The sequence below is a fragment of the Hippocampus guttulatus genome, chromosome 14 (genome assembly GCF_054856545.1).
Source record: "Hippocampus guttulatus isolate MCC_2025c chromosome 14, RoL_Hgut_1.0, whole genome shotgun sequence".
In the NCBI taxonomy this organism is placed as follows: domain Eukaryota; kingdom Metazoa; phylum Chordata; class Actinopteri; order Syngnathiformes; family Syngnathidae; genus Hippocampus; species Hippocampus guttulatus.
This window is the reverse complement of record NC_141274.1, coordinates 16,096,344-16,114,679: the sequence shown is the minus strand read 5'-3', so window position 1 is coordinate 16,114,679 and position 18,336 is coordinate 16,096,344. Positions and strand designations below refer to the sequence as shown.

Below are 18,336 nucleotides of genomic sequence, written 5' to 3'. Positions count from 1 at the left end.
AGGGATTAGAGCCTCTAATCCTTCGTCCACATGTATAGAGTGGGCCCGAGGACCGCAAGAATCATGAAGAAACCAAACAAAATCCATCCAGGGAAACTCATGTTGATGAATTTATCTGGCACTTTAAGAGGGGCGGGGCTGCCACTGACAGGTGACAGTCAGCGCAACGTGTAAAGAGCGGCATCACAGTTAGTTTCAATCACGGTTCGTTCCGTTCGCGATCGGCAGTTTAAATAGCGTGTAAAGCCTTTCTGTAACAGTGGTGTCTATTGAGTTATGTTCGCACAGTCGTCACGTTTGTGCGGTGGCACTAGAATGTTTGTTTGAACCAAGTAATTTGCGTTACAGCTAGAGTCAATAATGCCGGCACTTCACTTCCGGGTTTGGCCGTTGGGATTTGGAGTCCTTTTGCTCGATTCCAGTTATGTTTGCTGAATGCTTTCTCATGTTTGGAATAATGAATATTGATAATACATAGTTTAAAATCATGGTTGATTTAATTATTTATTATTATTGTGAAGTTGAAGGTATTGAATTAATTAATGTAGTATTAGTGGTAGTGGTAAAAATAGTAGTACTCAGAGAATGTTTAGAGATCAGCCATCTCGTTACCTCTGCGTCCCGCGTCCTAGACGCATAATTAACCCACGGGACGCACAGTTCCAAACAATGTGCGGTTTTGGGACGCAAGTTTTCTCAGTCAAAACAAACAAACAAACAAACAAACAAAAAAACTATGGCAAGCCTGAGGATTTCACAGTAACAATCGTTACTGGTAGCGTGTCGTTTCCGTGGCGTCATTTTCACGGTACCGAAAAATTGTTTAACTATAAAAGTCACCGCACATGAGTTGACTGTGTGATCAACGCAATTTCACTGCGCCTGTATGTGTGTTTGTGATGTGGTGTGGTGTGTGAGTGTCTTTCTTCTAATTTACCTTCTTTTTTGTTTTGTTTTCAGTGTTGGGGGGGCGGGGGGGGGACGCAACAGATCACGTTATGTGCGCGTGCGGATGAAAGTTTTTAGAGAGTTTGAGATGGCGGCGAAAAAAACTCACAAAGGTCTACTAATTACGACATTTAAGAAATGGGAATGCCAGTCTGATTTTTCATTTGAATCGTCCAAAGGATGTATCACTAAACTCACCCCGGATGTATGCACAAAACACGAGAGCGAGATACGACGAGAGGCACGATTACGAGGCAAGTTGGTCATTAGATTTGTAGTCTAATCGCTATGAAAAATATTATGAAACAGTATTGGTTATTCTATAATTTACTGGTTGTAGCATGGTCACTTTATGAATAAAACATTCGTCACATGGTGTAGTCATGCTAATGTTAACTGTTGGTAGAACTAATGATGACGTGTGTTCAATTCTTTCGTCAAATTGATGTGTGTGATAAAAAGCTGTTGATTCTTACCTCATACAGTGATAGTGAAGTCCCACACTGTTTACTATATATGGGTTATGAATGTACAGTATTTTATTCTATAAAGTGGATGTCTATTTACAGTATATACAACAATATACAATTTCATGAGGTAGAATACTTTATTTTCTCTTCATTTAAGCTTTTTAGCAAGGTTGCGTGACTCTGTAAAGCTTTCCATCCTCTCGATCCGTATAGAATGACATCGTCACACACTGTACACAGAGCTTTACCGGCGACATCGAGCTTTTTCACGAAATCCGACAAAAGCACAATGGTTCCTCTTTACTGTTCCCTACTGGGGACACCGTCAGGTTTCTATCCAACCAGTCCCATCGAAATGTGTTTTTCAGATCCGCATCTATCTGACGCACTTTAGCTTCGTCGCGAGTCTCGATAACATTCGGCATTTGCGAGAAAGGGGTTTAGGAAGGCGAACACAGATTGGTTGTGATTTGCATTTGCCGATATTGCGACCAATCACAACAAGTAAGACATCATACACGTCCAATCGCAGGGCTGTTTACAATCGGAAGATGGAAAGACTAATCGGGAGAGCTCGTGAAAACTCGACGATAAGGTACCTGACCCCCCCTAAAATTTTCTCAACGGATTTAGACGATTCACAAAAATGATCAATTTAAGAAATAAAACGGCGGATTTCCGCCGTGGAAAATTGCCATCCCTGTGTTGTTTGTATTATTATCATATGCAATTGAATAAGTAGACCGTTTCAGATTTCGAAATTTGGGACTCTCTCAATGCATAATGGGACTCATACTTTTCTGATCAGCGAGTCCCTGGGACTCGCTGCCGGTAAACTGTAAAATTATCACTGAGAGATTACCGCTTTTTCTGCACTCAGTGATTGACTTCTATGCAAAGTCATTTCTCAACTTGTCTTCCGTGCCATGTCATGCCTGTTGAGTGTTGATTTACTTCATATTAAGAAACGACTGCACTTAAACATTAATTCATAAATGTATATCATATGCTTTTATTTTTTTTCTCAGTATAAATAACACATACCCTGACTGTTCTACTCTTTGAATAAAAACACTTCATTCAAGCGTGAGGGAGTGCAAGGGGTTATGATGGAGGGGTGTTGCAAATCATGAAGACCTGCCAAGTGGTATGATAGCATTGTTTTGTACATGTCCTCGGCTAGGCCTCAGCTTCAAAATCAGTCCTTGGTCCTTGGCCTTGGCCTCAGAAAATTTCTCAAGTCCTTGGCCTTGGCTTTGCCTCGGAAAATCGCAAGGCAATCGCAAGGCAAGAGCAGAGAAAAATATTTCGTATAACGCAACAGGGGTTTTTTTCGTCGTAGGGGGGGGGGGGGGCAGGAAAGTGGGCATAGTGTTAATGCATGAAGATTTTTTCACACGAGGGGGTATTTTCGCCCATGTAGGTTTCATTGTAGAGGAGTGTCACTGTAGTCACAAGCCTTGGTGCGCAGAGAGCGTCCACGGCATAAAAGGAATCTGCTTGTTCAAAAGTATCGGTCAGGAGAATGAGACGTAAGAATAGAATAGCATGTGTTCCACAGGACACAGTGAAGCCATGGAACGAATATGGCTTCTCCAAGAATTAAACGTCCCACCAAAATTGTTAAAAAAAGATGAGAAGGAAAACGGTCAAGGGAAACCGGTCGACTGCAATTTATGGCAAGTATTAGCTGTTTTGTATGTGTCACATCATGGGCTGTTTTTTTTTTTTTCCTGACAGGAGGAAGAGGACGGAATTTTAAACGGTTGCTCAAAATACCAGTCAGCATTCGCACAAAACCTTCAGGCTTCTGTGGGAAAGCAAACTTAAAAAAATAAAATGTAAGAAAAAGCCAACTTGAACGGCTGAACTTTATCTGAGGTGAATCAGAGACACTTTAAATGGTGGCGGGTGTAACTCATTTTTCATATCACAAAAACCTGGCATCTAAATAGGGTTGTGTAGACCTTTTATATTATATCCACCTTATACCATGTTTGTGGGTGACCAAAAAAGCCTTCCGCGTCAGGCGGTGCAATTCGTTGATCCATTTCAGCATTATGAGACGGGTGACTGACCCACCAAGTTCTGTTGCGAAATGCAGAACTACTGCAGGTTTCTTTGTATTCCACCATGCACCAAAAGTTGAGTAAAAAGGAGATCAGGAGCTCTCCCCTTGTCACTTTGGTGCCACTTGCCTCACTTTGAGTTGCCTAGCAGCAGCACACCATTACCTTCGTGTACACATAAGCAGATGACATCAAGCTGCTAAGTGCCTAGCACTTCAGAAGGTGAAACTTTTCTTGCACACGTTGCAAATCTTCGTTTTGGCGGTGTAGGATGCGTGTCTTCATTCCCAACTTTCTCCCTGTGCAAATAAGTGTAGCTCTATGAATCTAAAGTTTAGATAGACTTTGTCACAATCCATTCTCCTTTAAAGCTGCAGCACCATGAAATTGAAAATAAAAGCTGAGAGTGCAGGTAGCACGGCAGGACAAAAGGGTTGGACTCTCGAAGTACTTTGTCAGAGCCACAAATCTCTGACATTTGCTGCGGCGCGAGGTCCGGCTGGCTGCTGTGCCGCAATGCCGGCCGAGCAGCAGCCGGCCGGCTACTCTTGCCGCTTGGGTGTGGTGCCCGGAGGCGAGTCTGGAAATAAAAAAGGAAAATGTGACTTATCTGAGAGTGCAGATGAATTAATGGATAACTCGAGGCCGCATGAAAGATGAGAAGACAAGCACAAAGTTGACATACGAGACGGCTGTTCCAACATGACAGCAGAGCAGCAGAAAACGCAGACAGAAGCCACCAAAGAGTGTTTTGCAAAAGCAAGTCACAGCAGTGTTAATTTAATTGACTAAAAACTTTTGTCATTCACTTCATCACAATTTTTCTTTTTTTCAAACAAAAATGAAAAAAAAGTCATTAATTGATACGATAACTAAATTAATTGACTATTTCGTCAATTTTATTCTCTCAAATAAAAGACCAATGAAAAACCACAGTGACGTTTTAATGTATGCTGAACGAAAACACTGACTATAATCATTATTGATTAAGATGACTGACTACATGAAATTATTCATGAAATTATTAATTTTGTTGACTACAATTGCTCTGTTTTCATTTCCTAAAATTGGACTAAAACTAAAATACAATCAGGTCACTAAATTATGACTCAAACTTTAATTAACTTTAGTATACAAACACTATAAGTAAAAGTAAATCCAAATTTCTGGTTGTCGGCTGCCAAAAACAATGACAGTGAACCCCCGTTTATCGCGGAGATCCAGATCCACCCATGATAGGTACAAATTTGCAATAGCAAGACCAGATAAAAACAAGCTTTAAAAACAATTCAACGTATTCAAACCCTTGCAGTGCACAAATGGCAGACTACACCCCACCCCCACAAAAAAGTGGACGTAGCCAAAATTTCACAGGGATCAAGCTCAGATAAAATAATTTACCTAAATGTGTTGAGTTTTACTTTTGTGACATTTAGCTCTCACACTTCAGCTCGCACTTCCCAACAAAGAAATAAGAATTTAAAAGACCTTTTATTGAACCCCAACTTGAAGATGTCAGTTCAACTCAGCAAATTGACTTGGAGCAACTAACTCGCTTTCAATTTCTTTGTCCTGCTCTGAACTCACATATACATCAATCAGTGAAATTCTTGTTTTAGCCCGCAAAAATGTGTCTTATTATTAAGGTATCAACCACACATAAGGCGAGACGTCCGAGGGCACGCATCACTCCAACAACCCCTCCCAGTTCAAAAGCCTAACTAAATAGCGACTGCTGTCTCAAAACATTGTCAGCGCTGGGTGTGTTCCAACCACTAATGGCCACACATGTTAAGCGATTCCTGATTATGGCAGTAAATTCTTGAATATGAGTTGAACACAGTCTGCCTGACGACTGTTTCAGTCTCAGTAACAGCGCGTTGTTTTTCCCCTTGCATACATGACAAATGCTTCCATTGAGTCCAACCGACCGACTGACAGACAGAAGAATAAGTCACGCTGAGAAATCACACTAGTGTCACTTTGGCTCAGTTGTTTCTATTTTTTGTCAATAGGCCAAATATGGAACATTTTTCATAGAACAAAGAGAAATAATCACCCTGCAGTTACTTGTCCTAGCTTGTTTATTCGCACATTAAATCTGATGGATTTAGTTTGGAAAACAATCAGGATGGAGCATTTCAATTTCCTCAATCAATTATCAGTGAAAATTAACGGTGAATATTTGTGGGGAAATATTTTTCATGTGATGGGACTATCTCTCAATGATCTGATCTGGCCATAACAAGTATTTTTCTTTTAATGAAGCCACTGGTGAGTATGTTGCATTTATGTGAGAAATTGCTTTTTTGTGTGTGAGTGTGCGAGTGCCAATTTCGCTCAGCTTTGATCAAGCACGCGTGCATTTAGGAGTCGATGCTCTTTCCTCTCAAACAGAAGCCCCTGAGGCCATTTTTAGAGCCTTCATCCTGTGACTGCTTCCTTCGGCTGATCGCTCATTTCCTTCCTACCCGTCCGTCTATTATTTTATTTTATTCTATTATTTTTTCTTCTTTCTTCTTTCTGCCTACATTCTTGCTGCTGGAGGCTGTAAATTTCCCCAGTGTGGGACAAATAAAGGATATCTTAAATCTTATTAAGCTCATTCTCCAACAACAATGGAGACCCCAAATGGACGTCACACGTTAGTTCGGTGCAACTGTCACCAGCGTTTCCATTTTAACAGTCCAATATTAATTAAGAGAACACAAATCTGCCACGAGACAGTTGGTGACCAAGCTAGAATGCCTGGCATGATTTGGCTGGTTGCTGGCAACAGATTGGAGGGAAGCAAACTGAAAAATGTGGTGTGGAGTTTTTGAAAGGCATGGGGAAACAAGTGCAAATATCCCATGCAAACACAGCAATGCCACAAACTCTGTTGCTGCAAATAAACAAATTGACAATTGTCAACATGCTGAATGTGATCGGTTTCAAATCTTTTTGTGGGGCTTGAGGATGGACTGTGGTTTCTTGCTATGGTACAACCCCCCCACCCCAAAAAGTGTTGAATTCTTCATTCCTTATCGAATAAACTGAGTGTGTTTGTCTCTACTGACCTGTTCCAATTGCCAACCACTAATTTGATTTTTGCTATGCCCAGCTTGATTTTGGGAAGTCAGAACAGTAAAAATTCCCCTGCCTCTGGCCCCAAGTCAGCTGTTATAGGCTCCAGTTGACTGTGACCCTAATGAGGCATGGAAATGGATGGATGGAAGCCTGAAGCGTGAACACAACTTTTTTTTTTATAATGGGCACAGACAATTGGCCATTCTAGACTTGCTACCGAGGTAGATAACATGGCTTACTAGCATGGCTAACAACAGCTGTTTCCAAACTTCACAAAGAAGAAAACAACACCGAAAGTAGCGACTCATTTTTGGCGGAGAAATAAGTACTTCTATGGTTGTGCTACATTTTTATTTTATTGTATAAAACTGGAGTTGTTTAGTTTGTTTTTACATTTACGAAGGTACCTAATATTATATATGCTGCTACTTACCAAAACATTTTTAAACCAAACATTTTCGGGCAGCAATGATAGCGTGGAAACGGCAATATGTTTGCTTAAGATTATCTGACACTGGCCCATATCTTCACACAGTACTTTGCACCTTATTCACACCTGTCAGGTTGAGCCGTTCAACTTGTCACTTCTCTCCCTACTTTCACCCTTCATACGTCTCCTACAGTACAACATTGCACTCTCGCCTAGGAGGCCCATTGCACCGATTTCCTCTGAAATCCAGCAGATGGTTCTCAAAAAAACAAAAACATCTCCATTTCAATGCCGCCTGTAGTGCAGGAGATTCGCTCGAGTCAAGCTAGCTAACGCAGGTGCTAACACAGCAGCTGGCCAAGTCTTTATCAGAAAGATGGAACATTCAAGTATGACGCTGCATTGTGTTTTGGATCTGACTCATGTTTCAGTTGGCCAGCTGCAGTTTCACCAAAACATTAAGGCTTAGGTTGGGAAGGCAGTTCGACATGGCCCCTTATCTTTTTTTTTCCAGCTAGGAAACAGGCAGACATTGTTTCGAGAACATTCCATGGGCTCCCACGAAAGCAGACATTCGTTTTTTTTTGGATTGGAAATCAAAGGGAAAATACAGATGGAACTGATTCATCCATCCATCCATTTTCCGAACCGCTTAATCCTCACTAGGGTCGCGGGGGGTGCTGGAGCCTATCCCAGCCGTCTTCGGGCAGAAGGCGGGGGACACCCTGAACCAGTTGCCAGCCAATCGCAGGGCACGCAGAGACGAACAACCATGCACGCTCACACTCACACCTAGGGACAATTTAGAGTGTTCAATCAGCCTGCCATGCATGTTTTTGGAACGTGGGAGGAAACCTGAGCACCCGGAGAAAACCCACACATTTCAGAATATACTTCATTTTAAGCCATCTCTTGAAGTTAATGGGCCATTTAATTCATGATTCACCAACAATGGCAACGAAGTAACTTCTTTCATAAAACAAAGAGGTGTACACAGTACAGACCGTCGAGACAAAAACACAGTAGGAAACTAAACCAAAATAGCACATTTTAACACGTTTCTTCCAAATGTCGATTCAGAGACGGTCAAAGTTCACCCATAAAGGTTGTAGTGCATTTTAGGCTCGTCCTGAAATGGATACAAAAGCTCGATATCAATAACATTTTGTGAGTAGTCAATGTCTTCACATGTTCGAATGACATGTTTGCCCAAGCACCGGAGACCAAAAGTGGTTGAGTGTATGTTACCCGTATCGGAGTGACTCGGCTCCCTTGAAATTAACGGCCGACCAGGTGCTAGGAATGGTATCTTGTAGTATCTGGAAGAACTCGGTTCTACCAAGTAAAAGAGTGTCAATAGCAAATGAAGCCCTTTGGAGCCGAGTGGGTTCTCCACAGTCAAATGTGTTGTGTATGGTCTTAAAACGAGGCTAGATTTCTTCTGTAGTTATTTCAAATGTGAGCTGCATTTTCAAAATTATCCAGAGATGGAACAATTCATTGCGGCTCACTAGCCAGCCGCAATTTTTTTTTTTAAACATACATGGCTTCGTGTCCCTAAGAGTATTTTTTACGCTGATTTAAAAAATGTCCGAATTATTATTTTTTTTGCACCTGAGATTTTGGAGATTTTTCCAATTCTTTGTCTTTCACTTTGAGTGTAAAAAGCAATGCAAACTTTACCATGCATTGTAATTTATAGCTATGACGTTTCCGAAATATGCCACCTGAACCTAACCCTTAATTCATGAATCTTACTGAATATATGACTAACTTTAATTTTTTCGAATATTCAAGATCACTTTTTTAACAGTACAAGTATTTTGAGTATTCACCAACACAGTTATCGATACCTCAAGTAGTTGTGATACATAACATTTTTTTTAAACGAAATGACATTAAGACGGTTCACACATCCGCCTCACGGAGCAGGCGTCATGGGTGTGAACCCATGACCAGTAGGTGGCAGTGGTGCTTCACGTGATTGAAATGCACACTTCCTGTGTGGGGTTTGCATGTTCTCCCTGTGCCTGCGTGGGTTTTCTCCGGGTACTCCAGTTTCCTCCCACATTCAAAGCACATGCATTGAACACTCTGAATTGTCCAGCGGTGTGCCTGCAAGCGCAAATGGTTGTTCGTCTATGTGTGCCCTGTAATTGGTTGGCAACCAGTTCAAGGTGTACCCCGCCTATTACCCAATGACAGCTGGGATAGGCTGTCGTGGCACACCCACGACCCTTGTGAGGTCAAGTCGGGGGTCGGCAACACGCGGCTCCAGAGCCGCTTGCGGCTCTTTGGGCGACATCTAGTGGCTCCCTGGAGCTTTATAAAAAATGTTTGAAAATGGAAAAAGATTTTGATAGTAGGCTAATATAGCTCAAATAGATATATACATGTTGCAGCTCCGAAAAAGGAGAGCTGTGGTGTTGGTTTTTTTTTTAAACGTACACTTTATTTATGCTTTTAACATCCTCGACAAACACAGACACGTCTGCGTCCGACTTCTCTCTTCTCGTTCGACTCGAGAGGCGTTCAAAGACAGCCTCTCGGAAATTAATTATCACTACGTTGACACGAAGAAAAGTGAAATTAATGCACCAAAACAAAAAAAAATCAAGCGAGGAAATTACAAAATAAATTCTATGAACACACAACAAAGGAATGAATAACAAACAATTCTGAGACACTCCAGTCTCCTTCATACATACAACATGTGTTTCCTTCATTGCAAGTTTTATAGAAAGCTTTTATTTTTTTGCGGCTCCATACATTTTTGTTTTTTTTTTGTCCTATATGGCTCTTTTAACATTTTGGGTTGCCGACCCCTGGGTTAAGTGAATCAGATAATGGATGGTTGATCAATAACGACAGAAAATTGTGAACAAAGACGTTTGTTCCTGAAGCAGATGATGATTGGCCGATCTGTCAAATTGCCGCAGTATAGCACCAACTCCTGCTGAGGAGGAGTATTTTTCTGTTTTTGCCCTAAGTATTGGTGACTGGGATCAGCAGCCTCCCCAAGTACCTTGATATCTTAAAATAAGTCTACCCATTGGCCTGATACCAATACCTGGTATTGGTACTCGCCCATTTCTGGTTATTATTCTTATGATGAAAATTTATTGTGCTAGAGAAAAAAAACAATGGCAGTTTTGTAATCAGTGCAAAAATTGCATCAAGAAAAGTTTACATTTGGTAAAAAAGTGCTGACCAGTGTTATGTTTGAGGTGAGTTGCCTACTTACGATCAAGTCCATTGATGTACTTCATGGATATCTCACAATGGCCCCACACAGCGCTGACGATGGGATGTAGTTTCTTGCCCTTCAATCCTCGGAAGGCCACTCCTAAATACTGTCCCTCCACCATGAAACTCAGCGTACCTTCGTCCATGTCTAGAATGACCAGCAGGGAGTCCGGCAGTGTGAACGCCTCCTCCGGCTCCAGGAAAGAAGGGTAAGACGGCAATGAGCTGTGGGCCCTGTTTTTGCTGTCATGGTAGAGGCGGTTGCGTCCCAGATCCCAGCCCCAAGACTCGCAGTCTGACCCCACCAAAGCAGTGTAACCGACGGAATGTAGGGGCGCCTCAGAGGTGGCTACCCCAACCACTGCGTGGGTGCCGCGCTGCCGGCAGGGCCAGTGAATCCTCCAGACATGGAGTCCCCTCGTGTAGCCGATTCGACCCCGGATGCAGTCCGTGCTCTGAGCGACCGGGTGGCGGTGAAAAGTTAACTTATCCTCCTCTTTGATGAAAATATTCAGCGAACGGTCATCTGTGTTCCACGCGTGACGAAGTTGGGTCTCCAGGCTGGCGCACGGCATGTCCAGAAGGAGATCCAGCCTGGGAGGTTTGGAGAAATCAGGGCCCCTCAGCTCTGGGTGCTGCGTGCCATGAGCCGAGGGCCGGTAGGATGGGGAACCGCCGCTTTCCCCACGGCCGTCCACAGATTTGATGCCACCTGAGATCTTCTGGCCCATGGCCACAACGGAACGGGGGGTGGGGGTGGGGGTAATGGGGAGGGTGGCTTTTGTGCAGGTGGGTGCTACCCTGAGCACGGCGTAACGTTACCTCATCAATGCGGTGGAGCTGAAGTGACAGGTCCCCACTGAGGTGCAGTAGAGGGAGATGGATGAGGAGGATGAGGAGGAGGAGGAGCAAGTTACGAACAAAAGATGACTGCGATCAGCTCTCATGCCCCAAATGTCTTTGGGAGAACACAGTTGCTGCTGCCAACCCTGTTGACAGAGAACAAAAAGGAGGCACGTTTAGAAAAGGCATCCAATTATTTTTTAGTTTTCAAGAAACCAACAAGTACAGCAACACTATTGCACACATCGACCAAGAATAAAGGGTGCTCATTTCGAAGCCTCTAACGGTACAGTATCAAAGCCAAATATCACCACACCCAATGAGTGACCAGTCCAGAGTGTCCTCTGGATTTTGCTCAAAGTCATCTGGGATATGTTCTGGCTCCTCACAACCCTAAATAGGATATGCGCAAGAGAAAATGGATGAAAAAGATCAGCTTAACTGCAACCATATATTAATCACTTCTTCAATCTCTCCATCCTCCCTTGAACTGCCGGGAGGGTCGAAGAATTGAGCTGCTACTTGTCCACATTGAGAGTAGCCAAGTGAGGTGGCTCGGGCATCTGATAAGGAGGCCTCATGGAGGCCTTCCTGGTGAGGTGTTTTGGGCATGGCCTATCGGCAGGGCGCCCCGAGGGCAACCCAGGACACGCTGGAGAGACTATGTCTCCCGGCTAACCTGGGAACGCCTTGAGATCTGTCTGGAAGAGTTGGAAGATGTCGCTGGGACAACAGGTGAGTATAGCACTCTACTGTACAATACGCACGAGTTAGTAAAAGCGCTATGTTGCCTGTACTGCACTGAACAGACAAATAGACCTTATTAATGCAGTGAATAACAAAATTGTACTTTTCTCAGTCAATGAAAGCAGGTAAATGTGCAAAGTACCGTATTTTCACGACTATAAGGCGCCATTAAAAGTCTAAAATTGTCTCCAAAATGGACAGGACGCCTTATGATGCGGAGCGTCTTGTCTATGCGCTGAGTTCCAAAACCTGACTGACAGCCGACACGCTGTTTATATAGAGAAAAGGCGGAAGTGACTGTGGACAGGCATGCGGCAAAGAAGTCGGCCAATCAGTGAAGGGTGGGCGTGTATATATATATACATATATGGAGAGAAAGAGAGCGAAAAGGCAGACGTGAGTGACAGGCATGCGGGGAAGAAGTCGGCCAATCAGTGAAGGGTGGGCGTGTAAGTGGACGCTAAAAGCAGGTACCAACACCTGTATAGAGTGTGGCTATGTGCATTGTTGCAAAACAACTTCGGTTTTGGTTTCTAAGAACCCCCGAAAATAAATTCTACAAAGAGACACGCCTACGAAGCTCAGTTCAAACTTCAAGCCATCGGTTATGCTTTTGGCATGCGCGCCCATCTCACAGCAGTGGTGAAAAACCAAGTCAAGCAAATGAACTCCGAGTTTGCCGTTATTCCCGGAGGCTTAACTAAAGAACGCCAACCGCTGGACATCGGCATCAACCGGGCGTTCAAAGTAAAGTTGCGAACGGCATGGGAACAATGATTGATCGATGGCAAACACAACTTTACAAAGAGTGAGAGGCAGCGCCGGGCGAGTTACGCCACAATGTGCGAATGGATTGTGGCTGCTTGGACGAACGTGTCTGCTTGCACTGTTGTTCGTGTTTTTGGCAAAGCCGGCATCATTTCTGTGGAGCCACATGGCAATGAGAGTGACTGACAACGAGAGGGAACACGGCGTTTTTGATGGATTAGCGGTACTTGCACAATTGTTCAATTCTGATACAGAGGATGAGGACTTTGATGGATTTCTGGGTGATGATTGATCGAAAAATGTGAGTACATTGTACAATGGCTAAATAAAATACAACGGAACTCAGTTTTCCGTTGCCTTTTTAAAAACGTGTTTTTAGCTTGTATCTGTATGTCTTGGCATGCTACCGTATGCTACAAGCTAACGTGTCTTTAGCGTGCACGCATGCATGCCGTATGTTTAAGCTGGCGTATGTTTTACCACTTTAAAATTGCGCCCAATAATACAGTGCGTTTTGTCTATGTGTAAAATACAGAAATAGCACCCATTAATGAGACTGCGCCCAACCATACGGTGCGTCGAATGGTCGTGAAAATACGGTAGGTATAATGGAAAAAACAACCACGTATTGAGAGCAACACACTAATAATGCACGCTAAACCTTAGAAACATGCTCACAGAAATTTCATCGTAATGGCCATTTGAGAGGATTGACATGGGTGTAGTTCTGTCAGCATTGCATGCCATCTATTTGCTGAATGTCTCTACTTCTGATGAACCCAAATGTTTTCAGTCTTAACCCTCCTGTTGTCCTCGGGTCAAAATGACCCGTCACTGTGTTAAAAACGCCACAAAAACCCCCTAAATGATATTTTTTTAAGTTGAAATTTTATGACTTTTCCTAAGTTGGCCCCAACTGCAGAAAAATTGAAATGTTGTTTTTATTCACATTTCCATGGAAGCTGTACAAAAAAAGTACAAAGGTGGTCTTCGGGTCAAAATGACCCATGAGGCAAATAGGGTTGAAATCAAGGTCACAAAGTTATTTACACACCATAGAATGTTTCAATGTTTTAGTTGTGTCTCAGGATCAATTAGTAGAACACGTGAACAAGACAGTAGCAGACATAAACAAGACAAGATAGGGGGTGTTCTCGTAGATGGCAGAACCTTTTTGTGGATTTCAAGGGGTTATAAAGGTGCTACAGATGACAGGACTCTGAATGCTCTCTGTGCTGACGCCATGAGTGTGCGTTATGACATTGAAGAGGCTCTAGAGCTGATTTTTTCTGCTGTCCAGCAAGACAACTGATTCAGAAGAGAAAGTAGAGGATGTATCAGAAGAAGATGGGGAGGAATATAACCCAGAGTATGATGAATCGTCTTCAGAACAAGAAGAAATCCCTGAAGCTGAAAGAGAGACTTTCCTTTCAAAAAATGGCAAAATAACATGGTCCTCAGCAGCATACAACCAACAAGGCAGGCATGCAGAACAAAATGTACAGGAGCTCCTGAGAAACCTGATGATCCACCTTCCACAGCCACTTCCCCAGCAAGGGCAAGTAAGAAGAAGAAATGCCAGTTCTGCCCTCAAAAGAAGGACTGTAAAACACATACTGTGTGCTATAGGTGAAAGAAATATATCTGCAAAGGCTGTGCACTTGCATACTGCGCTACATGTGATAATTAGTTGAATGGGTTATCTTATTTTTCATATTTTTGTCTTGTATTGTCCTAACTAGTTTACTGGAGGAAAAAAAAGAAAGAAACTTTAGTCATTGGAATGAATACAAATGCAACCATAACTCATTTTCGCACATTTTTTTCCTTTTCTTAAGCTATAGAAATCCAAGTGAAGAGGGAGAACTACAGTATATCACACATGATGTGGTGAAGGACAAGTTGTTTCTTCAAGTAATATGAAATTTGGTGTTTAAAATTCAATTTAGCTGCTTATTTGGGGGGTTTAGTGAAGATGGGTCATTTTGACCCGGAGGACACAGGGTGTGTACAGGAAATGAGGACAACAGGAGGGTTAAACAAAATTGGACCTGGCCTCACTTTTCGAAGCTTTCGAGAGGAGCGTCGACCAAGGCTCTTTCACAAGATAAGGAATTGAGCCCGAAACCATCTGAATGGAAATCAATGGACCAAATATGCATCTGACATGACTAATGCATGGGCCAACACGCCTCTCATTCTTACTCCCTCGGCATTTCTCACTCAAGCTCTTTCTCTTTCGTTGTAAATTAGGTCATGGCAACGGGTAGCCAAAACATGCGCCCAAACCCTCGACACCCCCAGCATGAGCGAGTTCAGTGCTGGGAAAGGCAGACAGCTGCCTCTGAGTGAGGGTGAGAGTGTGTGTGTGTGTGTGTGTCAGACGGGTTAAAGGCGGTCGCTGCATGCAACATTCAGCACTGCCAAAGTAAAGCAACTTGGTGTGTGTGGCTGACATTTCGGCATCACAGGCTGTCATCAAGGTCCCATTTGACCTCCATCCCCATGTCAACACGGTTGTCAATGCACAGGACATGCCCAAGCCCCACCCCCGCGACGTCGGCATCGCGTCTGCATCTCTTAGCAACATGCTTTTCGCCATCTGTTGTTTACTTTTGTTACCTTTTTTTCCCCCCCATTTCACCACATCTCTCCTTTCTTCTGCCGCCAACCTCACGCTTGGTTCTCGACCTCTCTGTCATTCATTCGATCACGTGAGACAGGTCGAGTGGACATTGCGTGTTTTTCTCTCGGTACCGAGATGACTGAGCCCTATGAAGAACAACTGACCAGGTAATGATGTCTGATGTGAGGACAAGAATCAGGGCAATTTTGTTGATATGTGTTGCTACTCCTGCTGGATCGTTCCTGACTTTTGTTAGTTGATGAAGTTTGTGTTGCTTGTGCCAAATATATGAGTGCTCCGCATATAGAAGTCTGTGATTTATTTTTTATAGTGACTTGGAGGAGAAATTGCAATACAGGAAATTATTAGACAGTAAGCGAGAGTAATGTCATTTTACTGGGCTGTAGCTAGTCTTCGAGTCCCAGCAATATTTCTCATATTTTATATTTCTCATATGAAGATGTCACTGTGCATGTGCTTAATATTATGTATACGATATGCAGCGCAGTTTGTGTAATGTCCAGTAACACGTCTTGCAAAATGTATGTGTGGTTCAATAACTTACAGAGCAGTGCAATGATCGTTTCCTAAATTGTGGAATTGTTTTGCCATTGGATGTATGTGATCATGGCATGTCCCACACACTGCTCTGCTTTGTAGAATAATCTTACATGAAATCAATTTTTCTTTTTTATCCACATCAAGACATTTCATCAAAATTTGTCATTTTTTATCGTGTACATTCTATTTTCATGATCAATATGGGGTAACTGTGCTTTGAGGAAAAACAAGCAGCACTTTGTCTTTCTTCAAAGGAAGCTGAAACAGTGGGTGGCTGCAGAATAAATATTGACACAAATGTTCTGTAATTTTCCTCATATTAGGTGTGTAGTTTGACCTTGTCAAAGGGAACATGTCCGCTCTGTCATTTTGAACGATCAAACGATCAGATTCCCTCTGTCTATCTATCTATATCGACATACACTGACACACACACACACAGATCCGATCAGCTGGATGGCACCGGTTGTAATATCATATTTGTTGTGGGGTTTGTGGGGGGTGGGGGGTTGCATTTCAACAGCATAACATCTACAGTACATACAGGTATTACAGCGGATATGAAGTTGAGTGGGAACATCTCAACGGCACTTTATGGGGATACTGCCTCGTACATTTTCTTTGAACTTCATTAGCATGAACCTTCACCGTCATGCTGCGTTTGCTCAACTTGGACTAATTCCAGTGACGTCTGAAAAATGATTCACAAAGTGGTCACTTCTTCCACGTTTCCACTCCTAGGAACGCGCCGGGGCGCCAGACTGAGTATAAACAGACCTCACATGCGACCACAAGCGCACACATTTATGTCAGGTCTCTTTGTGGCAACAGCTGCACGCCCCTAGATTAAACAAACTGCCATCCTTTCTACATTGCCGACATTCATTCCCGCTGAGGGAATCCCTGGGTGGCTGAGGATGTGGGAGCTAGACGTAAACTGAGCCGTCTGGCTGCTGACAGCATGTCAAAATACAGGAACCGGGACATTTGGTTGATGAAAAGAAGTGGTGTTCACGCATTGTACTTATTAGGCAGTTCCAGAGCGATCGCCATCACACTGAGTTTCTACACTTTCTTTCCTCTCCACTTCACTCCCATCGGTCCATCTCCCTGCCTCACTATTGTACAGTAGCACAAAATCCGCGAAGAGCTATAGCCTATCAATACTTCCAAATGATGATCTATGGGCTTACACCGAGCATTCCGGCTCCCGTCGTGCAGCAGTCAATGCACGCTCAGCATGCAGCCTGTTGAAGCAAGGTACACAACCAGTTACACATGCAGCTCTATGCCGGAAACACACACTCTGTGACCACCACAAAGTACCTCACAGATTGAGGGATTTTTCAAGAAAATTCCCTTTAACCGTTGATAGGCTTGTCACAAACTCTGCATGCAAATCGGCATAGCACAGTGCAGCCACAAAATAATAATAATAATAATAAAACATTCTTCTCTATCCATGTCATGTGGATTAAAAGTGACTTGAAAGAATTTCCATGGCCTTTGCTCAAACTGTCACTCCCTCCGCAACATCCTCCCACTCACTGGTCCTCTCTGGAGCTGGGAATGGCCTCGTTAAAACGGCCCCATTCTTCTCATTTACCTTGGAAATGAAACTAAATATATACATCACACGGACTCAAATCAAGACAACCCATGAACACTGACATGGATGCTGCAAGCATTTGTCACTGCTGAGAGGTGTGAAAAATGGATAGTGTCATGGTAGACTATTAGCACTACAGTGATTACAAGAGAATACGCGTTGCTGCTCTTCACAGAGTTCAAGAAAAAAAATGAGATCAGAAAAAAGGAAACCACTTGTTCATTTGTTATATTGTCTTTTTTTTATTGTTTGATAAAACCCTTGCTTCAGGTCCCTGAGATTGACCTGCAAAAAAGTTTTTCCCAAATTGGAAATGTTCTCCTTGAAGGACAAAAAATATATTTTGGGTGAGAGCCAACGACTCGTACCAGGCACAAGTCAGTTTCTTGTTTACTTTCAAACTTAGCTTGTAGCAGACATGCCATGCACGTTTTGAGCATGACGTCTCTGATCCAATGGTGAAAAGGACACTTTCATATAGATCTGCTTTCAACAACAAGGCGTATGACGAGTGGTTACGATTGCATGACTGTCTATGCCTTATGTTATGTTGCATTATATTCTTTTATTTTATGTTAACCGTTCTGTTAAGCGCTTTGTTACAGCTGCAGTTGTTGTGAAAGCGCTAGATAAATAAAGATGTAGTGTAATGTGTGTGTGTGCGTGTGTGTGTATACATTATATATATCTATCTATCTATATATATATAGAGAGAGAGAGAGAGAGAGAGATAGATATAGATATATATACTGTGTATATATATAATGTATTTTATATCTATATAGATATATATATATAAAGAGAGAGAGAGAGAGAGAGAGAGAGGTAGGTGTGTGTGTGTGTGGATAACACTGCAGATGTCGTTTTCTTTCTTTTTTTTAATGATTAACTTGCAGTCAGTATATTGTTTAAGGCAGTGGTTCTCAATTATTTTCTGTCATGCCCCCCCA

General features: G+C 42.8%; 1 protein-coding gene across 2 annotated transcripts in view; it reads right to left on the bottom strand.

Moving 5' to 3' along the window:
* spsb4a (splA/ryanodine receptor domain and SOCS box containing 4a) overlaps positions 1 to 18,336 on the bottom strand; it is a 72,001-nt gene that overhangs the window by 17,472 nt on the left and 36,193 nt on the right. For both annotated transcript variants that reach the window (XM_086130080.1, XM_086130081.1), the window contains exon 2: positions 10,231 to 11,221. In XM_086130080.1, the coding sequence (XP_085986206.1) occupies positions 10,231 to 10,963 (733 nt within the window). In that variant the 5' untranslated portion in view covers positions 10,964 to 11,221. The remainder of the gene's footprint in view (positions 1 to 10,230; positions 11,222 to 18,336) is intronic.